This window comes from Fundulus heteroclitus, chromosome 20 (assembly GCF_011125445.2).
Source record: "Fundulus heteroclitus isolate FHET01 chromosome 20, MU-UCD_Fhet_4.1, whole genome shotgun sequence".
Lineage (NCBI taxonomy): Eukaryota > Metazoa > Chordata > Actinopteri > Cyprinodontiformes > Fundulidae > Fundulus > Fundulus heteroclitus.
The window spans coordinates 9,762,653-9,787,967 of NC_046380.1; the positions used below are offsets into that span (position 1 = coordinate 9,762,653).

General features: G+C 38.2%; 1 protein-coding gene across 1 annotated transcript in view; it reads right to left on the bottom strand.

Moving 5' to 3' along the window:
* The window catches only part of LOC118556623 (metabotropic glutamate receptor 4-like), a 137,903-nt gene that overhangs the window by 74,374 nt on the left and 38,214 nt on the right, over positions 1-25,315 (bottom strand). Inside the window, exon 2 of the mRNA XM_036124553.1 lies at positions 16,145-17,199. Coding sequence (XP_035980446.1) covers positions 16,145-16,690 — 546 coding nt within the window. The 5' untranslated portion in view covers positions 16,691-17,199. The remainder of the gene's footprint in view (positions 1-16,144; positions 17,200-25,315) is intronic.

Below are 25,315 nucleotides of genomic sequence, written 5' to 3' on the forward strand. Positions count from 1 at the left end.
TATTAATCATTCTTTGTGTAAGTTTAGATGCCAGGGAGGAGTTGCATATTGTTGCTTCTCTCCTTTAGTTTTCAGGCCACATGTTTTCCTGCCTCAACTTTGTTTCTTTCTGAGCCCCTTGTAATCTGTGCAAATTAAATGATTTGATTAGATAATTTCACTCTGCTGTATTAGATTTGGGAATTATAGAAAATTACTAAAAAACTGTCTGGAAACGAACAAATCTAACTTTAAGTGATTTGACAAATATCTAAGTCACAGTAAAAAACAGTGGTTCATCTGAATAAAAATGCGAAAGCAGGCTATTTTTATGTTGCAAATTGGCATGTGGAAAAATAGATAAATAAATCCCTATATTAACCATAAATTGTTGTTAAACCTATCTTTAGCACAGATGCATTGTGAGCGTTGCATTTGTCTGTGGAGAAAATCAGTTTTAATATCCCCAGCTCCATATACCTGGGGATATTAAAACTAATATTTTTTATTTGTTCTTTTGCCTTTGTTTTGCTATGTTTTATTTTTAGATTTATAATAAAAAACAATACCATTATGACTTCAGCAAAGACATCAGTCTCTATCTTAGAGCATTCTTCGCTGGGTTCATCCCCCCAACACAATAGACACACATTTTTGGAAGCTCTGGGATCCCGTACAAATGTCGATACTTGACTTACTGGCTGTCACTGTTACCAGGCTTGTAACTGAGACTGGTCTCGGTCTGTGACACTTTACATGATGATACTGAGTTATGATGCACTTGTTGTTTGTGATGCCGTGCACACAACTTTTTCCAACTTTGTGCACACCTCTATATCACGGGATGACAGGGCTTCGCTGTCTCGACTGCCATCGTAGGATGCAGAGTAAATGCATGTAAACATCGTGGTAGCAGTATGCTTGTGTGGTAACACAAGAGGGAAATATTGCCAAAAAGCTGGGAGGCTTGACCGCGCGATTCACAGTTTCATCGCTACACGTGCTTTACTTTTCAATTTTAACATACCTTCTGGTTGGTGTATAATATCAAGTCTGTTCGGGTCAAAGGGTTTTAGGTTGAAGTGAAGTCATAATTCACAGGTGTGAAAGTCCGAGTGAGGTCCAACATTATTTTATGATTTCATCAAGTCACGTCTAATGTCATTAATTTGTGATTTGAGTCAGACTTGATTCTAGGTCACACAACCCTCTTCCTCAGCCTAGACATACAGACCTCACAGAAAATCGCTGTTACATGCAGGGCATAAAAAGCAGTGCTGCCTCCAGAACATTTTTTCAGGAGGGGTCCTCATAGGTCCATTAAAAGAATCTTGGGGTGGCACAGCAAAATCAAAAGTCCTATTTTATATTTATATAGTATACTGATTTAGATTTCTCCTTTATTTGTATGTTTGTTTTTCATGCAGTGTAATTATAGAAAGGTTGTGGAATGATTTAGCACTATCATTATCATTTCTTTTATTTTTTTTTCCAACAAAACAATTTTTGTAAAGTAATATTGAATTTCATTTTTAGTCATCTTTTGCATGGTTGTATGTGTCATTTTTTGTTGTTGTTTTTTTATCAATACTCACGAAGAAGAGTCAAAAGTAAAGAGGTGGAAAATACCTTTTGAGATAATTGACTTTAATCATTTTATGCTTCAACATTTCTCACTTGATAAAATTACAAATGTGAATTACTTGAGAGTTTTTCTGTTTCATTTCAGTTAATTGAAAGTCATCATTAGCAGGTACATGCCGAAGTGCTTTTGGATGCAACTGAAGAGACTTAAAGCAATTAACCAGGTGAGGCAGCATCTACAGATATGCTGCAACGGTGATCCTGCGCACCATCTGATTGAATCAACCCCGCCCGATATTAGATAAGCTGCTGCGACGGGCTCTGTCCCTGTTCAGTGGAAGTCTGTTTGAAAGGAAGGGCGGCCAACGATCTGCCAGAGAAAATGAAACATGAGCTCTCAGATTCATCGGCTTTCCTGGCAAAGATTCCCAGCAACACAGAAGGCGTCTTAAAGGAATTTTACAGCTACAATATCCTCTGATATCACCTTGGAAACTGTGTGATCTTATATATCATTGCCAGATAGGTGAGTCTATTTATAAATAGGGGACAAAAGATACTAATTAAGGAAAAAGCCCCCTTAATTAAGATTCTAATTGATTGGTAATGTTGGGTCAAATGTTAGTGATGAAACATGATTTTATTATGGCCCGACTGAACACTCTGACTCAGCTCGCTAATCTTCTAATAGTTACATGCTTATATTGAAACATTTTGCAGACAGGAGTCTCTCTCTTAATTAAAGCTGGAGTAGGGAGTTCAGAACAAAACCGTGGACTAGTGGGCCTTCCACTTGCAAAAGTGCAAGCGCAGCGCACGCCACAGTCAAAGTTCGAGCAGGAAGCAAAATGGGGGAGTATTCCCTGAACTCTATGATACAAGTTTGAGGTCGTACCGCTGTGGAAACGGAGCTCTTTAACAAGCTCTCTGGACCTGAGGGTCTCGTGCACCCACAGCCGCTTCCTCCACACCGCTCTATTTCTCCTCACTAGCAGAGTGTGTTTCTATTTGCTGCTGACAACAAAACAAATGACAGCCAACCCAGCGCCGAACAGCCAGTGCAGCAGCAGCATTATCGCACATTGGCATTATGTGAGCGTGTCAGAATGATTGGCATGTGGGAGAACCAATAGATGAGGAGATAGCCCCGGAACTTGAGGGACAGAGAGGTATGAGAGCAGGACCTAAACTCTGACAAATCGCTGCACATTGGTGCAAAGAGCAGTGATTGGTTAGAGTTTTTACAGGCCTGCAGCTCCCACAGAGATCGACTTTTCATTGCATCCTTTTTCTGAATACATAATGTATTGACTACTGTCAGGATGGAAGGATGATTTTATCCAGTATAATAAAGAAGTGTTTCTGAACAGGATTACCAACTATGGTTTTAAGTTTTCTTCCATTTCTCCGCACAGCTGCAGCACACTGTCAATCTTGCGCTGGAACGACGGTACGCACGGTGTGGGGGAGGGGCGTGAGCAGCGTGTACACCAGCATGAATGACACTGCTAAGACACTCCTCTTTGCTCTGATTGGTCGTTTCTGTCCGGGAGCGCTGTATTTCTGCAAATGGTGGTAGTACCACTGGGAGGAGCCAGAGGAGCTTAATGTTTTCACAATTTATCTCTCTCATATTATACTGTTAGAACAAAGTGACAGTTTTAGCAGATATGTAACAAATACATTTTTATAAAGGTTTACTATTGGAGCTTTAATGTTGCAGAAAAAAAAGAATGACCCCCGCTTTGTTTGCTCTGTTGTTGAACAGAACTTTTATTTTCACTCTCCAGCTTCCCCAACTCAACTCTGTCAGATGTAGTCAAAGATGTACGTTTTGTGCAGACTTTGGATATTTTCCAATATTGTCTCTAAAGCTTGCTGTGTTCCCTCTTAAAGGTGTAGTGGACAATGTTTTTAGCTTCAAACTGTGTTACAAGTTTATGAAAAAAAGAGGAAGGCCTCAAAAGAAAGAAATAAGACCAGAATGGTTCCATTGACCCCACCCATAGGACTATCAGTGGCTGTGTGTCTCTATCAGTTGACTGTGGAATGTTTTTAGCCATGAAGTTTAATAAAAGGTTTTTCTTTTCCACAGGTGACATCTTATCACAGTACTACACTTGAGAGTTCACCATTCTTTCACAAACATTTGTAAAAGCACTCTGCATGCCTAAGAGCTTAATTTTAGACACTTGTGTCCATGAAATGTATTGACTTGGAAGGGTGACTCAAATACTTTTGGAAATGTATGTATTTCACATTCTGTTGACTCCTTTAAAACATATATCTTAAGTACATGAGACATGTGATAGTGATTTTAAACCAACTTAAACTCTCCTCTGTGTTCCCTCTCTGCAGATTACATGTGCACTACCATATATATATATATATATATATATATATATATATATATATATATATATATATAATATATATGAATTTATATGCATGTACTATCTCAAACTAAAGATTATGCGTATGTATTTTTTTAAATTATTTTTAACTTTTTGTGGTACTTGTGTTTGTATCGTGTTTTTGTATTTTCTTCCTATATGATCCTGGTTGGTTTTTCACAATAAATTATCATAGAAATTATGAAAATAGTATTTTATATGGTCATAGCTGGATTTTTGCTAAGATTGCCTTGAAACGGACCGAACAGACACAACTGTGAAGCTTTTTGTGTTGATGCAGATTTCCGACAAAAGTTTCATCCTTTTGGACGTTTCATTTATTTAACATTGTTAATATAAATCGGAACAAACAAACAAACTTCTTGTAAGTTTGACATCCACTTTGGATTTAAACCCAGAAACCCGGACTCACATACAAACATACGAGTGTCTGGCATCTCAGAAAAACAGACAGATGGCTGAATGTCTGGATCTGGATCCTCAATGGAGGTTTGTCAGTGCTTCAAAATACAAAAATGTTGTTATGTCTAATTTGTCTCAAGAATGAGTTGGCTGTATTTGGCAAGGGAAGATTATAACTAAACAAAATGTGATTATGAAGTAAAACAATTATGTGGAAACAAACAGCTTGTGGCTCAGAGAAATCCTGCACACCAGCACCTGCCTTCACTAATGCAGCTTTTATTGCATGAAAAGCAACAACAACAAAAAAACAGAATCAAATCACACTTAATAAAAAGGATCTCAAGGAATGATATGAGGAATGGCTCTCCATTATAAAATCATATAAAACTCTTCTTACTATTAAAATGCATGTCTTGTAGCAATGTCTGCTGTCACGACTTTTTTTCCCTGAAGAATGAGTCACAATGAATCTTCCTCATCAAGCAGCAAAATAAGAGGAAAATCAGCAATAATTAAAATCGAAAACCACGTTATTGAGTGCAAAGACGGCACTTGAAGCATATTTCATCAGTTAATTAGTTACGTTAGGTCTGAAGGAAAATTCTATTATTTTCAAGTCAAAAATCTAAATGACAAAGGATTTGAATGAAGACTGTGGCATTAAAATCCCAACAAGACCTTGTCTCATGCAGGGGTTACGTATGAATTAATACACTGTGCCAAAGGCAACTGTAAGGCATTAACTTTGTGCACCAAATGTCTGCAAAACTGTTCGCACAAGACACAAATCTAAAGTCTTCACATGGAGCTTAAGCGAAAATACAAACTGAACCACAAATGTAACTTGTGGGGTCTGTTTTTGTAGGTAAGGTCAAACAATAATATAATACAATTCAGCAGATGCTATTATAGAATGCTTTATTGAAAACAAAAGCCTGGGTTAATCTGCAGATTGTCAACCTGATCATCTCTTTGTTTGGATTAGAATTTTTTCTCTTATTAAAATCGTAAAGTCATTTTCATTGAACTGTTGTTATTGGAAATGATAGAGGCATCTGCTCAAATCAAAAAGAGAGTATTTACGGTGTGAGGGGTATTGTCATGATGTATAGAACTTTGTGTTATTTCGCTCATGCACTCAGAGGTATCAAAAGTATTCACATATATTATTCAAGTAGAAGTATAGATACTAGGATTTAATAATACTTCCGTAGAAGTAGACGTATCAACTCAAACCTTCTACTCAAGTAAAATCAAAAAAGTACTGGATATAAAACTACTTAAATTATTAAAGTAGAAGTAACCCCCAAGCATATTCATATTTATATTTCATGTTCTTTGTGATATCTTTCGCCCATGGAGGTCGGCACAATGCATGCTGGGTTGCTGATGCGGTTAGGTCCTACTGAACTGGAACCCACAGAGGAAGGTTGGCATTACCCAAGCTGTTTTTTATGTTATTGTCTTTAAATGCAGTATTAGTCTGTCTACCCTGGTTGCTATGGCAATGACTTGAATGACTGTGATTGGTTCTTCTATTTTTTCCGGAAGGCACTTGTTCTGATGTTGAGGCTGAGATCCTAAAACATAATGACTTGACACCTCTGCATGTATTTAAGTTTCTGAAGCTTATAAAGTGGAAGCCTTCTTTTTTTTCCTGATTTGTAGATTTTTTCCTGTTTTATTTTGGTTAGTCTGCTCCATTCTGGGCTGAGTTCTCTTCACTTTCTCGTGTCTTTGTCTCCCTTGTATATAAGTCATTCTTGTGGAGTTGTACTCTGTTTGTTGTATTTTCTAATTTCTGAATCTGGCTTGTTTAGTTTCTGTTCAGCCATTCTTCATTAGTGTGTAGTTCCGCTGATCACCTCTTCTCGGTACATGTTCCGCTTTGTTTTTTGATTATTGTCTCTTTCTCTTGCCCTTCGTTTTGCATTTTGGATGTTAAATGAATGTTACAGTTTTAATCCCATTCTCAATATCTAATGGAAAATACTTTATTGGCATTACAGCAATTAAACATTTGAGATATTTGCAGACTAGTTTTTGCATGTTTCCTTTGGTGTTTCTGATGACTGCACTTTGGTAATGAGCGTCAAGAGATTGGAAAGCCTACTTTCCATGATGCCAGTCTTTAACTATGATTTTTGCACAGCCGGTCCAAGCTGGTAATATTATTTCCAGCAACAACAACAACAAAAAACGTGGTCGTAAGATCACTTTAGGTTAAAATCTGCTAGGGTTATAAATCATTTTAACTGTGGAGAAATTGCGAGAAATGTCCATGTGAACTTGTGTCTCCCCCTTTAAAACTGGCTAAGAAAAAAACAAAGAGGGCTACACGTGTTCTTATTTTAAAAAGAATAAAAATTGTATTTGAACAATGTGTAGAAGCCCCATATGTAACACAGGACTTTTTGGTTAAAAGCTAAATATTTTCAGATTTCAGTAAACCAGGAAAAAAAATGAAAAGCTATCCATAAAATATTTACTTTGTGTTGAGGTCGAAACAGCCTGACATCATTGGTGAAAGCAGCCGGTCCACTAGCAGCGTTAAATAACCTGGATGATGCAGAAAGATCCACTGGCATCAATCAACAGGTCTGATTATATCTGGCCAATCAAAGACCAACCTTTCTAATTAAATCTGCTACTTCCTACACCTTAAATATAAAAAAAAAAAAGATTGTTGTAAAAACAAGGTTTAATAGCTGCGCAGTTACTCTGACCCACATTGTGGTAATGGCATAGCAGGAAAACAGAAACGGCAAAGGACGGCATACAGAAGAGGGAAAGATGGCACTGGAAATGACAGAAAATGGAAAAATACCACCTCCCCGCACCGAGCAGGATTATTATCTGCAGCTTCCACAATGACTTACAGTACTCAGGACAAAATGGCCCTCGTTGCAAAAAATTACAAAGTACCTGTGCTCTCTATGCAGTTTTTCAGTGTCTGCTGGTTTTCACATTTTAGAGGCAAAACAATACATGTTAGATTGTAATTAATAAAGAACGCAACCCCCTGTGTTTAAATGTGATGGTAATTTATACCATGAAACGTGTCTCTGTAATTTAGCTTTAAATTATATACACAAACAAGTTACTTTCACTACTTTTTCTCCCTGATATTTAAACATGACACCTTGTTAAGGTAAACTTCATGTAAAAAAATATGAAGTAGTCATTGTGAACAATCATGTTGTCAATTGCTCACTAAATGAGAGGGTTTGGTTGACGTGAAACGCCTCGATGAGCTCGGGCTAGTTAATCTTGATATATCTGTCACTCCCCCAAATGAGCAGCTAAATCAATCTTGGCACCGGGCCGTCATTAAACCGTGTCACTGGAAGGTTTATGAGGGGAAATAGAAACCATCAGAACAAGGTGAGACGAAGCATGAAATTTCATGACCCATTTTTGGGGTTTTCAAAATTCATCACACCATGTAGAGGGAAAATTAAGAGGTGTACTGGATATTTAAAAAAAAAAAAAAAAAGATACAACCATGTAATCTGCTTTAATCCAGAATCCTTAGAAGTGATGAAATGCACTAAAAGGGTAACCCATTTTCAACAAGGAGGTGAGTATAATCTGTGTACGGAACATAAATTCACGCCTTAATAACATTGCAACATGCATTTGATTTTAAGTACCGTGTGTCAAAATCCTCGTGTCATTTTTTTTCTTGCACGTATCTATGAACAGTTCGTGTGGGCAGCAGATTCAGGAGGGAAACACAGACATCTCCCCTGACAGCTCTCTCTGGGAGATCCCATCGTGACTCTTAAATTAACTTAGGAAGCTGTCTTCAAGCAATTCAGCAGGATGAAACATCGGCAGAAACAATATGTTTTAGAGAAGACTTCCTGTTTAATTCTGGTTGTTTAGTTTTTTCAAAGCTTCTAAACAAGAAACTGTTTTTTTTTTTTTTGTCAAAATGTGTACTTCTTTAGAGTCTACATTCACAGATAAAAAAATAAAAAATCCCCTGCATCCTCAGTCATTATCAGGCTTCCTCTGCGTCTTCCCACCAGAGATACAAAGAAACATTTGAGGTTTTTGTGGCACATTAGTTAATCATACAAGCTGAACATTTACTGGTTTTACTCGAATGGGGCGATTCTATGATGGGTGGAGTCAGGAGCAGAAGATCAACCGGGGGCAAATAACCATTAACTTGCCGAGAGAGGTTGCAACCAAGCAGATGGTGAACACCTCTGGAAACGGAGGATTGGGCGCAGCTCCGACCATAAGACAGCTGCAGAATGGAGCGGCGTGCTCACCGAAAGGAGCTGAAGAAAAGACACTGCTGGCACGTCATCCTCTTTAACGGCTTTCTCTGCAGCCAGGCTATTGCTGCAGGTGGATGCTTTGAATCAGATCGACACTGATGGCTCTTACCTCGCATGCTGTTATGTAATTGCAGCTTTACTATAAGTGGGTTTCTTTTTTTTTCAAGGACTCACTCAAAAATGAGTCATGACACTAAAAAGAAGGGAAAAAATGACACTAACATGTGCCACTCCAGGCTAAACTAGATTAGAAAAGGGGATTTGTAAAGCTCTTCTTACCCCCCAAAATATCTTTGCTTTTAAAACGCATCAACTGAAGCTTCTTTATGTTTGAAAAATGAGTCACTGCTCAATTATGACACATCTTGCTTCACTGTATTCAGCACGTATTTGCGGCTTTTAATGCGTCTTACAGTGTATTTCTCAACATTACTGCTCAATGTGTGATGGTTATCCAGAAAAAAATTTAAATACAATTTATTATACTTTCTTAGTGAATATGGCGGCTAGTTGTAACTTGTAGTTTAGATTCCATCCAAATAATTAAATCAACATATTTGACTTCTTTATATAGGTATTGCGTTTTGTTTTGATGTATCTGAAACCTTCAGGAAATAAAAGTTATACAATTTTATTTAAAACAAACTAAAACGTAAACTTGACCTCACTGTTTCAAACAATGAACTCAGCAAGTTGCCTCTTCAGTGTACATTTAAAAACAACACCTTGAACAAAGACAGTGGAAGAAAACAGAAGGACTTGGCTGCTGAAGATCCCTGTGTTCTGGCTTGAAAGAAAGATGTTTTCTTGTATTGTTCTCTAAATTTATAATTTATTACTTATCTTTAAGTCTTTAATGTGTGAAACCAGCCGTTCGGTGAATGGGATTCTTTGTTCGGGGCGGCAGCGAACTGTACCGTCACAACAAGGAGCCGGCGAAATGACTTCCAGCGAGCATTAAAGGGTGGAACTCTCTGAGCTTCTTAAACCTGGGTCACTGCCTGACTTCTGAAGCTACTGATGTGCACCAAAAGAAGTCAAGAAAGTAAATGTATAAAAACAGTTTTCGTTTCCAGTGAACAGGAGCCATGCCGGCGTTTGTAATGGTTGAGCTGTGAGGCAAATCTTTTTTTCCAGAGCCTCCAGCTGAGCTAAACGGGTACTGTAATCTGCCTTGTAGGTGATGTGTGGCAACTTTATGAGCGCATCTGCAAGGCAAATGAATAATGTAATCATCTGACATAGCTTGTCTGTGATCATGAATTATCCCTTCCCTGAATGCTCGTCACACAGCAGCTCCCACTTCTCTAAACAACGCTGAAATATTCTTGGGTTGCAGCTGTAAGACCCTGTGTTGGAATTACATAAGGTTAAAGTAAAGTATTCATGGAGCTGCTTTGGACCACATCTGTATGCATCTGCGTGTGCTGAGGAAACACTTTACAGTAAAACTGCCAGCCACTCTGAGGTGGTGGATGCCGCTCGGCTGAAAGGAGTTCGCTTGCAAATGCCTCTGGTGCACGCTTGCCTCTCTGTGTCGGTCGATTGGGAGCACACTGTGTGTCCCTTAGTGCTGTATGGCTGTGCAAATACGCACTAATATGCATGACTATACGTCAAAGAACAGGCTTGTCTTCATCAGTATGCTGAGACGGTATTTATGTGCAAGCGCCGGCTCCATTCAAAGCAAACATTCGTGTCTGTCTGCAGCGCCGCTCTCTGCATCTCGGGTCCTGCAGCAAACGTCTTGCTGACACAGACGACATTATGAGAAGGCTGTAAAGTTGAAAAGCTCTGAAACGTCAGCAGGTCCAGCCGAACCATCTGGGATCTTGTTGACCTAAATACATTCCCCGGTAGCCATAACTCCAAGCCTCGACCTCAGTGACCACACAGCTCTCCCGCCATTAAAGATTTACCGTTTGGCGTAACAAGGCAGCCATTTTTATCCCGCGTTAGAAATCGACACCCTTCTTCTTTTTCCCCCATAATGGCGAGAATTGATGCTGCATGATTGGCCAGAGAATTATAAAATGTTTGATGTCAATAAGGTGATACAGAAACCCCGCTGGTAGTCAGCAGTTAAACCCCAGATCACGTCCGTCTACTCGACGCGTTGACAGACTGGATTTGCAACGGTAATCCGCAGCTTTCTAGCTATAAGACCAGGAATTGCTAAAGTATACAATGAAGCTAAAGGGAAAGGAGATCAGAGAAATGTAAATGTGATATGCAAGGACGCGCATTAATGAAGAAGGAACAAGCGGCGCGTTAATGACAAAGGATTTTAGGCTTCCGTGTGAGAATGGGATCAGGAGCACGCTGCAGGAGACGCTCATTACCGCGGCCCACACTGAGTACTACCTGTGAGAGCTAACATGCTGGAATATTTCATCCATGAAAGACAGCAGCGCGATCAGGAATCAGGAACAACAACTTTGCACACTTTGCTTTTATTTTCCGGGGGCCCAGAACGGCACCGGACCGTAAAGCGGAGCCACAAGTTGAACTCTTAAAAGATGGATGAATGATGCAGAAAAAACCTGAACGTGTGTTTTAAACTGACAAAGCTGGAGGCTTTCACAAGCGGGAAACATCCCATGAGATTTGTAATACTTCTGAATCCCAGAGATTATCAAATAATACACAGACTGCAGGCTGTTCCTGGAGAATTGCATTAACTTATACATAAATAAACATTAAACTAAGTATGTTTCAGTTTCCTTCTAATGAAAATTCAGAGCGCAGCCAAAACATAATTTTCAAATAAAATTGATGAATGGATTTGTTAAACTCGTAAGCTATGATGCAAAAATAAAGGTTTATGTGTTTTTGTTTTTTGACATTTTACCACTTCATTTTTTCCTTTTTAGCCAATGTTGTTTTGCTTACATTTATTTGTCAAGTGTGCAACCCTGTGTGTCTCTTAATAGACTTGAATCAGTGGCAGAGTGAAACCCTGCGTAACACAAAGCTATGATACAGGACTGCGGAGATAATAACATTTTAATTTAATTAAACTAGCTAAATGTGTAAATCTGCTTAGCCAATAAAAGCCAAAGCAAGCGAAAGTCAACTCTCCCTTTTGCTTAATATCTGACCCGGAAGCTGCACAGAAGCCAAGTGAATTCATGTGGCTGTTTTAAAGTTTCTTTCTACCTTTCGGTCCTACAAACAGCTAGTGGACTAAGTTGAAATCCAATTGTAAAAGCACAGGATCATACAAACCTTTCAGCAATAAAGAACTCCAATCCATACTACGTGAAATTTTCCAGGACGACCACTGTAGTCAGTGTAAAAATATTCCTCCTGTAAATTTCAGGACATCAACTCCTAGTTCTGATTTACAGAAATTATAAGTTGACGTAAAACACAACAAATCAAAAATGAATGTTGGTGAATTTAAGAGAACATTGATGACTTATAATGCAATAAATGCACATGAATGCAGCTCAACGGAGAGCTGAGAGCAAAATAACTTCCACAAACCCTCTAAAAACTGCTATCTCATCTCTTTTAGCACAGATGGAAGGTTTGTGTTTTTGGGAGAGAGGTTGTGCAATTTTAAACAAACGTTGAGTCAAAAACTGTGACCCAGTTTGTCGTGTTAGAGAAGAGGCTGGCAAGAGCTTCATTGTTCTTCAAGACTGGCATTTTGAACTATTTATCAGTCCGCCTTTGACTTCTGCTTCAAAAGACGGCACCTCAAATGTTATCGTGCAGTGTGACAATGACAAATAATCTACTAGGCTATATTCTTTCCTGATCAGAATCTATTAAATCCCCTCAACAGAAAGAGATATAGTAGGAGAAAGCTAGCTCTGGCGATGTTCGACATTCGCACTTTGACCAAGGAATTACTCATGAAGTCGGTATAAACAGGCAATATTTTTACACTGTAAAATATATTGAGCAAGAATTTTCTGATATAATTTCAATTGTTGGTAAATCATAATCAGTCAATCAATCAGTCACTTTATTTTGCTAAATCGTCCATGTTAAATGCAGGAAACAACAAAAGAACAACAATAAACAAACGCACGATTTACCAAAAAAGGAATAGGCTGAAGCAAAGCTTATTCTTGCCTTTCCTGTTTCTATACCTTACAACCTACCAGGATATCTTAACAATACCTATTTAAATCTGCATAACAGCGTAAGATTTTATCATTTTACATTTTAAAGCTCTTTTAAAGTTCACCAAGAAAGGACATAACTTAAAATCATCATTCAGTTCATTCCACAGTTTTTCACACCAATAACTGAAACACGTCTAGACTTTATCTGGCTCTTCTCTTTTGCACATTCAAATATAAACAAACCTTGCAAATTATATTTGTTCTCTCTTAGCCTAATTTATTTCTGAATAGGAAATAATAGAAGGAAGACTTTTGTTCAATGCTTTATACATTATTTCCAGTATTTCTATATAAACAATATCTTTAAATTGTAATTAGCTTTAATCGGTTGGTCCACGTTATGCCACCTTATTAATAAGCCTTTGAGCTTTTTTTTTTTAAACTTAACTCATATATCAATGGTTGTTGTGCTAAAATGGTAAAAAAAAAAAAAAAAAAAAAAGACATAGGTGTTTGTGGTTAGACAAGACAGGGTTTGACCTATTTGGCCACTGTGAAGAAGCAAAGAAAATGTGTACGTACAACGGGAAACCAATAAACTCTACAAATGCCGCCAAGACAAGTGCTCAGATATCCGGCAGGAATTATTACAGAACAGTCTATGTGACTCCCAAAGGTGTGTGACCAAGCTCTCGTTTGCTCAGGTGCATCTAACCGAATATCAGTGCAGGTGTACGTGTTTGAGCTTCAAACATCACTTCCTATACTTCCTTTACACTCGCCTATAATAAGCGAGTGTAAAGTTCTCCCCAGTACCGCAGTCGCCCATCAGTGTCGCATAAGCTTTCACTTGGATTATTGCGTTTTATTGACTTTATAGTCACCCAAATGCAATTATCACTTATGACACAGAGATTTCTCCAATCAAGGAAATGAAAGACTACATCCAATAATTATGCCCCTGTGATAATACTGTGTCCCGCTGCGGAGTATCTCTCCAGATGGTAATGATCACAATGAAATGCCAAAGATAAATCAATTAGAATTGCACAGTGCACTGTTTTCTCTCTTAGCTGTCTGTCACACTGACAAACCTGTTTTTTTTTTTGTTTTTTGTTTTTTTACTCCTTCAGCACCAAGCTGTGGTTGAAGGAGATGCAGGCAACCTACGAACAACCTACACGTAGACGTCGTTCTGTAAAAGATAAGAACAACAGGCTCTAAAAGGATCTCTATGGCTCATCCTTAAATGTCAGGTTGATTAAATAACTCACAAACAAGGAACACTTTTAACCGCCCAGAAATCGGCACCACGCATGCAGAAAGCAAGTTCCTTCAGTAAAAAGATGTTTATAAATAATTTAAACTTGTCCTGAACTTTTTTTTTCTTTAATGAAACATCATGAATGATGTATGCCCCTGCATTTTTGCCATCTTAGCTTTTCATTCTGTAGATACCTATTTGAGATAAAAAATCTATTTTTGATGCATCGAGGTGCATTAAGAGTCGCCGGGAATGAGGGAGTTTTTGTGTTATGGAGCTTTCTATGGACATAACAGAAATTATTCACTGAAACCCCAGCACCCATGCGACGTAACAACACCGAAGCAACTGATGGGATCTCAAGCAGGTAAGATTGTGATAATGATGCATGGACAGCTACACGCAGGTTTCTAAAACTAATGGGCTCTAGACAAATGTGTCAGAGAAACGGCAGATTAGGGAGAAGGAATGAGTTTTAATTACAGGTGAAGTAAGGGATCTTGAACTCGTGAACTTATGAAATATGGGTTAGCTGTTTGGTAGTTCGGAATATGAAAATATCTAAACCTTGTTTTACAGATCTATCGGTGTGTTTTTTATTTTATATATTCTTTTGTTGTTAATATTTTTCTGTGATATTCAATCTCAGTTTCTATTAAGCTGAGAGGTCTTGCTTTCTTGGGGATAAGCTTGTTTTTTCTTCTTTTTTTTGGGGGGGGGGGGGGCACAGATCAGAGATTCACAAAGACACCCAGGGAAATATGTAAAATTGTCAGAAGATTTGAAAAAATAAAAACACAAAGAGTCACATGTTGTCATCTATTCTTTTTTTTTTTTTTTGCTATGGTATGGAGGTCATAATTGTTTTATCGTGACAGCTCTTCAAGCAATAAAAGATTTAAATCCACTAACTTTTTGTATGAAACTGGAATAAACATAAAATAAAACAGGCAGCCAGAGAGAAACACCATCCATTATAGTCCCGGGCCTGACAATGCAACTAGTTATTATTTTCATGACTTATGTATCTGAAAATGTTCTCTAGATTAAAACGATTTTCTTGTCCAGCATGAGTCTATTCAACCCTGTGGAACCTCAATGCATTACAAACAAACAATAAGCTCTGAATTGGGGTTCACTTACTTGGAAATGTACTTTTTGTAGCCGGTTTAAACGCTTTTTATCAAATGGTGTGCCTTGTTAGATAGCGGTGCCCCATTTTCACATATGTAAGCCACTGCAGGAGTTGGGAGACAGCTTCGCACTCAGCAGTACTTTTAAAGAAAAGGTGAAGTGGAGTGTGTTTGCGTTAGACATGAATTTTTGTGTCATATCAAGATGTCTTCCCACTCTCCCTACCCAGTTATGATGACTAACACACAGGATTATGAGAAATGTTAAAGTCTAAGTATTTACCGAGACTAAAGAATAGTCACTTGTGTCAATTATGACTGAATTATGTAATTTACTGCTCCACTGAAAGGGATTGTTATGTACAACACTCACAAAACCGTGGTAAAAACACAACAGTAATTCTCTTTTTTTTTATATAAATTGCTGTTTTCTAGTGAGCCAACCTGTAAAAAGCATTCACACCTTCAGTAAAGAAGAAAGAACTGGGACATTTGCCACAGCTGACTGGCGAGAAAATAAAATATGTATTAAATAATTCATCAAATGTCCAAATGCGCATGAACAGAACATATTTTTTTCTGCGGTTCGGGCAAATGTAAACACCTGACTGATTGTGCGAAAGGCTTTGGGGAAAAGACGAGACGGGGAATCTTATTAATCACCCCTGTATTGTGACAGGTAATACCTCTCATTGCCTAGCAACCCGAGTCCTCCAGGGCAACAGTGGGAATGATGAGATTTACAACGGGAGCTCCTCTCCAAAGTTACGGGAAAGTCCGTTGTGTTGCGGCAGACGCCTCGCGCTCACATCCACCGTTCTTTCACAGCTGCGTATGTTCTTTTTCGGTTATTAATTATTCAAACAAATACTGTGTATGAGGGGATCTATGTAAAGATCCATACAAACAAATCATAAATCTTTTTCTCCACTTTTTTTCTTTTGCGTTTCAGCCTTATATCCTGAGTCACCCAGCGACACTGAGGCTGTCTTACCTTAAACAGGCGCAGAATGTTGGCCACCATGATGGAAACGGAGCTGGACGAGGCTCCGATGACGCCCACCACCCTCTCTGGTTTGGTGATGATCGGCGCCCCCCCGCCGAGGCATTTGACATCCGTCCCGTCCTTCTCGATCAGCGCCTGGACGAAGGTGAGCGACTGCTCCAAGGCGTGTGTGTCCCTGGAGCAGGTGTCCAGGATTCTCGCTCCCAGCGTGATGTTAGGCAGGAGATTGTTGTCGTTGTTGATGCGGTCAAGGGCAAAGAGCATGGCTTCCAGTCGGTGAATGCCCTTCTCCTTCTTCAGCTCCCCGCAGGGCTTGCCATCGTGGCCCCTGGCGTGGACGGGGAACAGCCCACCTAGGGAGATATCTCCGTCGATGCGGATGGAGTTCAGATGCGTTTGTCCCGGCCCTTTGGGTCTGGCGGCCAGAGAGGCCTTCAGGGAGCTATAAAGAAGCAGCAGCAGCAGCGGCGGCAGGACGTGGATGTTTCTCCGACAGCCGTTCCGATTCGGTCCACACGCTGGGGGCTGAAACATGATCAACGTGCGAGCAGGAATCCACACCAGCAATCAGGAAACAACAATAGCCAGGTATTATTTTATGACGGCCAGAGGGTTAATTGCAATGCCTCTTGAAGTAGTTTTTACAGAAAAGGATTCCTCTCATGTCTATTGCCTCTCCCAGGCATTCAATTAGAGCAGAATATGAGCTTGGCTCCTTCTCAGGATGTAATCCTGTTCCTTTCTTTTCTTTTACTCACTTCATCCTCTGACCGCTGTTGTGGGCAGCTGGTTTTTTTTTTTTTTTTGTGTGTGTGTCTTCTGTTATTCTTTGGAGATCCTTCACTCGGGGCATTAAGAAGAACAAAGGTGAAAGATAAGCTTTTTTTTTTCTCTCCCCCTCTTTCTCTCCCTCCCCGTCTTTGTGTCTCTTTCCTCTCCACCTCAATCAGAAGTTTTTAATCTCCACCGTTCCCTTGGGCCGGGATTTGGTGTATGTCAGAGCCCTCGGGCCGCTTCAGGTCCACAGGATTCAGAGCGAGTTCCTGAAAGATGAAAAAGAGAACCGAAGTGAGACAGTGCTCAGAGAAACCAGAAAAGGGCAAAGGAATTTGAATTAGCACGAGCATTTCAATGGCGGGTTTTTTTTTCTTTTTTCTTAACCTTTTAACTGCAGCATTATGAGCAAGGAGGAGACAGTTATGTTTGCAAGAAAATGTCTTTCTTTTATCCGTTTTTTTCCAGCATCTGCTTAGATTTGAGATTCTGATCCCTTACAGAAAAGTTTATTTTTGAATAACAAGAAGTTGCTGTCACAATTCTGAAAAACTCTGACTCCTCTGTTTCCCTTCACTTTCACATCCAAGAAACAAACAAACAAAATAAAAAAAAACATGACTTTTGTGTTTTTCCAGAAACAAAACCTGTGTTATGATGCCTCAAACCCTGGGAAATGATTAGTGACATTATGGGTTTAACGGAAAGCCTAAATGGTCTGAATAACCTACAGATAAAGTTGACATCTCCTTGTGCCAAACATTACCTAGGGACATCTGTTTATGGCAGGCAAAAAGAATATACACATATTATAATATATGGGACTCATATGTGGCTTTCAAAGTCTCTGAGGCATTTCTAAACCTGTGGCTCACAGTGAGGAAAAATACAAGAAAAGAGCAACGGTAGGCTTCTTGAAATTGCTCTAAACCTCTTATTGTGTTATTAGAAATAAAAAGTAGCTTTCATTTCCAAAGAACCCCTGAAATGACTTATTTCCACACATCGATCTGCTCGCTGCAAGCACTTCACAGCTTTTAGACAAAGATACAGCCTTTTTGTCTGTTCTTCGGTTTGTTTTTCTGAGTAAAAAACAAGCAAATTAGTATCCCTGAACAATCCGGGTGCATAGGAAAATCCGTGTTAAGCATCTCTTAATGACACTTGCCTATTTTCCCTCTGAAATTGTCACTAAAGACAATTTCAGTAAATGTTGAATTGTTGATAATGTTGCTTTATGTGACCATTCAAGCTTCAGCTGATTAAAACAGAAACTAAAGTAACCAATGCAACTCTCCCACACCAAGAGGAAAAAAATAAATAAAAATTTAACAGGATAATTTTACTGTCTCTAGCCCTTTAAAGACAATAGTTCTGTGTGAACCATGCAAACATGAACCCCCCCACCCTGTGTCACAATCTTCACATCGGTTGCCCAAATGTTGTCAAAGCTACAGAGACAAGCAATCATTTTCCTCAGCGTGTTTTTGTAAGATCATAAAGGTGAGCCTCTCCGTTTGCGATGTTTGTAAGACGAGCAGGAAAAGGCGTACATGTTAGAATTGTTTTCTGGAAGATTCTTTATGCAACCACAGCAGACTAAAAAAAAATGTGCTTTTATCTAGGCTGCCTGAAACACAAACGTTGCAGTGGAGCTTTTGATTACCTCTCTTCTTTCTCGCAATATTCACAAGTGTGCCGTATTGTTCATCAGGTGCGGATCGCTTTAGCGTTGCGTGAACTTGTTCGTGCACCAAACATTGCCAGCATCACTTATTGTTGGATTTCTTCCATGAAGCCTGTTAATGTGACACATGATAATGTCCTGAACTTCCTATGATAATCATGTGCTAGCTTCCACAGGGCAAATACTATAAGTGCTAACAGAAACATCTAAACTACTTTTCTAATATGCTGTTCCACCTACGGTAATACAAGCCTGTGCAGATTCTGTTTCAGCTGTATTAGTTTGATTTCTAACCTGATCAATAACAGTGCCAAAGCTGTTAGCATGAAAAAAATAAACATTTTGTGCTGCTGCTGTATTTTCTTCAGTTTGCATGATCTGTTCATTTAGATTACTGTACATGTCTCCATCCTGTTCCAGCAGTGACTGACAGATAGTAACTTAGGAATAAACTGTAGGTAAGGTATATATCTCAACATAAAACTCAGAAACTGTTTCTGTTATCTATAACTCTCCTGAACGCTAAAAAAACACAAAATGTAACCCTTGTTCATTGCCAGTTTGTTTGTCAGTTTTTGTCTTCATTATGTGTAATGTGAACCAGAGTGACCAAAGAGAAATTTCGCCACAGTGACAGATAAATTATTCTTGATTCTTGAATAGAAGATAAAAAAATACACAAGACAAAGTTAAACGAAAGCAGATTTAAAAAGATACACTTTTAACTGGCTTTCAACATTAAATCAGCACATGTAAATAATGAGCACAAATTAACTCAGTGTCTAAACAAACTGGGAATAGCTTTGTGTCTCTTTATGTTTGCATGATGTATTTTAATAAATTTTCTTAATTTCATCTTTTTTCTAAAAAAAAAGCCAATATTCACATGATCTTTACCCTTTCCACCGGAGTGCTGATGGACACATGGATTTGTGTTAACTTAAATAGTAACAACCCAGTGCCATAGTGCTATGGATGACATATTTCATTATCCAGATGTATTTCTGAAGTTTAATAAAACATTCAAATTTCATTTATGTGAAAGTAGTTGAGTTTGGATCTGTTGCCACATTTTGACTATCGACCTTTTTTTTTTTTTTTTTTTTGCATGAAATCCAACAAACTTCTTCCTCCAAGTTATTTGGCTGTCGTTTTAAATAAGATTTAAACCAAAAATGAGCCAAGACAACACAGATGCTGTGGGACTTGGCTTTGGAACCGAATCCATATGTCAGTAGAAGCTCAAAGACATGAGGTCACTAAAAAGTTATGCATCGATTGCCCTGAAATAAACATAAAGTTCTGCTACAGCTCTTCACTTACATCCTTTTAAAAACTAGAAGAGAAAGTCGACTTTAAGGTCAAGAAACACCAAACGATAGATAATGATGGGGTTAGACCAGCGATTATGTCAACAAACAGTTTTATAGAATTAAAAAAATCCAAGCTTGAAAATTTGCTGGATCGATGAATCTTTCATTACACACACACACACACTGGAAACATCTTATAAAGCAATTCAAATGATATAAAAAAATTCTGAAAAGGAGCTTTATATCCTGAAACTGTATTCTTGAACTCAAAAGCTGCCCCTTTCTGTTTCGTTTCACTACCTGAAATCCAAACACACTTTGACACAATTATGACCTACATTCTTTTCTTTCTTTTTTTTTTTTTCTTGCCACTGATACAAAGACATTCCTGAGAGATGCACAAAATATGCCACTACAAGCCCATCCTATATGTAGATGTCTGCAACCTGTTAAATCCCGCCATAGTAATGAGCTCTGAAGGAACAATCTTGCTGCGCGCGGTGGCAGAATGGGGTTGTAGACATTGGTTTTCTAGCAGAGTGCGTCGAGGCCTTGGATCAGCAACGGCTGAGATTCATTGGGAGCATATTGGAAGTGACAAGGTCCTTTGAATACACTCAACTATCTCCTACTGAGTGAGAAGTAATTTTTCAGACTTGATCCTCTTCGGGCCGAGTTTAACCGCTGCAGAGCGGATGACAACTGGGAGGCCGGCCAGCTCACCTTAGCTCTGTATCCAAATCCAAACTGTGCAGATGTACGTCTAACATTAAAGCAAACCCTGGGATTGAAGGAGCTGCTGCTGCGAACACTGCGTGGTATAAATAGAACAAAACAAAAAAAAAGGCTGTGAGAAATAAACTTTTCCGATAACAAAAAGAAATGTTCTACAATACAGCAGAATGAAAGACAAAGGTCATCAAACTTTCTTATTGTAGAACACAAGCGCTGGCGGGATGACAGTTCATAAGTCTTCTTCAGACTGAAAAACATTTGCCAATCTATGAAAATACCTCAATTGTGCACCAGCCGTAGAAAGAAGTGTCATAAATCTCAGATCACATAAAAACACTTTGTTGATGAGTCTGTTTTGCTATATTCCGGATCAATAGCTTATGGTGTTCCATTTCAGGAGATAATGCAAATAATTCTTCTCAGTATTACCCTGAAGGATCTCAGTGCATGATCTGCAGTCCTCCCATGCCCCATGGAAGGAAAGAAAAAAAAGAAATCATCTCAGAAACTGTCATCACTCATCTGTAGCTCAGATATTCTATCTTAATGAATCTCTGAGGTTGGGACAAATGCACCTTTCAGACTTTTATTCAATGTGGCATGCAGTAAACTGCAAAATAAGATGAGAATATGATGTTGAAAACCTTGTGGTGTGTTGTTATTTTAGGTTTAGGTTTTCATTTTTTATTTTTTTATTTTTTTTGTAATTCAGCTCGTATGTGATAAATTGTTTTTAAAGACAGATGACAAGTGGCAAATCTCAACCTTTAAGTTTCATAACTTTTAAGTCCCCCTTTGTTGCAGCTTGCCTTTAACACAGGCAAAACAAATTTAAAAAAAGAAATACATAAAACAGGCTGCGACGGCAAAAACAAAAACTATATACATATCTGGAGACGGACCTTTAATGGCAAATTCTCAATAAACATGCACAACGGCAACAGTGAGAAAAACAAAAGATGTTAAGCAGCTGGAAAATGTCAAAAACAGCTGCAGGAAAACTAGAGATTTATATCAGGGAAACAACCTTTCACTGGGTGCAAAAGTTTATTTCAAAACATTTTATCATTTCAAAAGGCCATAAAATAACCTTGAGGCAAATAAGTATCTATTACAACACCGCCCGCCATACAAGCCAGAGCTGCTAAAACTACTCTAAATTATTATAATGCCCGTAACCTGTCAATAAAGATCATATACTGAGCAAGAGAGGCTTCAAAAGGATGAAAGATGACCTGAAACTCTGACTATGACCGGTAAACACAGATCTTTCAACTAGATATCACATTCTCATATGTTTGCAATAACACAGAGTTCAGAGTGGTAGACAGTGTAATATATATTTACCTATGATAATCTCAAAGGTTATGTCATAAACTGTGTTTGAGATAACTGGTCCTGTACCATTAGGTAGCTCAGTAGAACCTGGTGGTAGATCAGGGGTTTGTGACCCACTGGCCATTATATAAGCCATATAAGTTTTCCATTAATGCCAAACACTACTTAAACAAGGTATTGCTTGAGTGTGACTTAAGGTAATTTCTTGGTTAATCGTGCTTTTTAATTTGGAACTCAAAATGTGGTAAACAATAGTTTTCTTTGCAGGTGGAGAGCAATATTTGTTTCAGCTTCATCCTCACATTCTGAGAGTAGATCATCTGCCTTTGGGTTAATTTACCGATTTATGCCCCCGTTTTACATTTAAAAACCATTTGATCTCCATGAATCAACAAACAAATGAATAGAAGGTCCTTCTGTACATTCCAAGGCCACATTTACAGAGATGTAATGCAAAAGGTATCACTGATTTAATGCCTCTACGCAACCACCTTGGAATCGTATACGTTGTAATGTCTTGGGTTTGTTTTCTTTCTTTACAATGTGTCAAAGATAAAGTTCCTTACAAAAGTATTTATACACCTGCAACTTTCCACAATTTTCCTCATTACAACCAACACAAACATCAATGTGTTTGTTTTATGTGATAGACCAATCCAGAATACTGCATAATGATTAGATAGATAGATAGATAGATAGATAGATAGATAGATAGATAGATAGATAGATAGATAGATAGATAGATAGATAGATAGATAGATAGATAGATAGATAGATAGATAGATAGATAGATAGATAGATAGATAGATAGATAGATAGATAGATAGATAGATAGATAGATAGATGGATGGATGGATGGATGGATGGATGGATGGATGGATGGATGGATGGATGGATGGATGGATGGATGGATGGATAGATAGATAGATAGATAGATAGATAGATAGATAGATAGATAGATAGATAGATAGATAGATAGATAGATAGATAGATAGATAGATAGATAGATAGATAGATAGATAGATAGATAGATAGATAGATAGATAGATAGATAGATAGATAGATAGATAGATGGATGGATGGATGGATGGATGGCGACATTCCTTTAATTTGACTTGATATAAATTCAGGAGTCATAAGTACTTTCACAAATGACCGTATGATGAAGTGGTTAGCAGTCAGTTACAGAGATGAAACCGTGGCAATAGTACAGATCATTAAGTTGAAAGTCAAACTGTTTCTCCCTTCTCTGTAACTACTTTACATTTTTGTGTCATAAACAGTATATTATATACAATACGGCCTTTCTCCGCCAAACAATTCTAATACTACATTCCAGGTTTTTCCATTTTTCCTCGGCAATTGTTTTGCTTTACAAATGTCGGTTTGTAATCTCGTTAACTTCTTTCAAGCTGAGAGCTCATGGGGAAATCATGTGTTGCTATATGTGGAATATTTAGATACCAGCATGTGCAATATAGATGAAAAAAGTGCAGAGAATCTATCATAAAATATTTATAGGGGGATGTGCTGTGATAGTTCTTCAGCTGAATATTTTTTTTCTTTTGTGCAATTAGCACTCAAGGATTTTGGAGTAGTTCTTAATATTTATGGTACAAACTCTTAACAAACAGTATAGGTGCAGAGAAATTACTTTTCTTATACTCCTCGCCCAAACAAGTGAAATCCAATATTATGTACCATAAACCAAGCTAATTAGCATGCAGTACATTTTCAATACCGCACAGTTAAATGTTTAGGTTCATTCCCACATCGTTGTATGGGTTCAACATTAATTCACACACACACACACCATGTCACCATGAGTCCACCGGGTAAAGGTGGATTTCAGTATCCTGGCCAGAGAAGCCGGAAAGTGCGATCAACCTTTAAGCAGCTGGAGGACTGCTGCACTTTCTGAGCCACAGAAAGCAGACATGATCTGAAGACAAATAGGAGTTCTCTGAGATAACGTTTATCCGGGACACTCCATGTTGCTGAAGCCTTTTCACGAATAAAAGTGAACCATGAAATAAGTTAATAGTCGAATGGCACATTGTGTAGCCTGTCCCATCAGTCACATACTCACACTTTCTCTTGACAGCTTCTTAAAGCAGACAGAGTCATTTTCTCTGACAGCTCGCACTTTTCAGACAGTTTTTTTTTTTTTTTTAGTTCATCATCTTCTTGGGTTGTTTGACAGATTTTGTCCCTGTTCTTTTCTACACTAAAGATGACGCAAAAACATTGAAAACGTACTTTTACTGGTTATTAATTATTTTCCTTTCGATACAGCAACTGAAATCACAATGACAACTGAATTTTCTAAAATAGTGATACTGTCTCAATCTAACTCAGTCAGGAAAGGTTGCGTCTGAACTCAGCTCGTCTCTTCCTTTCTGCATTCCTGAGAACGAGACACAGATCCTCCGGTCAAAGGCAAATTTGGGTATATGTGAGAGCGATGTTACTTCAGAGAGCCAATAAAAAATGGATTGTATTTTTCTGAACTACATTTTATGGACAAAGAAAGACCTCCCCAGTTACCAAAAGAATAAAAATGCTATCACTATAAATACAATAATTTATGACTGTGGCTGTTATAACATGATTATTATAAGAAAAACACTTATATTACATCAAATATAAAGCTAGATCGATATTCTGAGCTCAACACCTTAATAATAATTAATATTTAGTTACAATGAACAGTGGATTTTTACAAGCTTCTAAATTTTAAATTCAGACGTTTTAAAAACAGAATAGCTGGTGACTATATGTTCTCTTTCTCTTATATTTTGGAAATGTAGGGATGCCATAGCATACAGGTCAAATCTGAGTTGTTGGCATGAACTATAATATACTAATGAAACTTAACATGGATGCTGTTTTTGGTTCATTTGGAGAAACTAAATGCAATGAATTTATTTATTTTTTATCAAACACGAGCCAAAGCAGTAGTTTGGTCAAGAGCCAGGAGCGTCTTTGATTCACAAATAAAACCCAGAGTGGGAATAGCTTGTTTTCGAACCAGCATGCAACAAACAAGCCAGTGAAGATCCACAAAACTACTCCACACTCCGGTTGCTATGAGTAACAATGCAATAAGAAGGATCTCTTCACTCAGAAAAATGTGTCCTTCTGATCTATTCATTCTGCTTTCCCTTACAAATGCACTTTACCTGAAAACAAAAAAGCCTGCAGGATGTGCTCTTTGAAGCAGACAAAGCTGCTCTGCAGACCTGACACTGCACCTTCACGCGCTTGCATGTTTTTGTTTTTTTTTATCACATCACGTTAGAGAGTTCACAG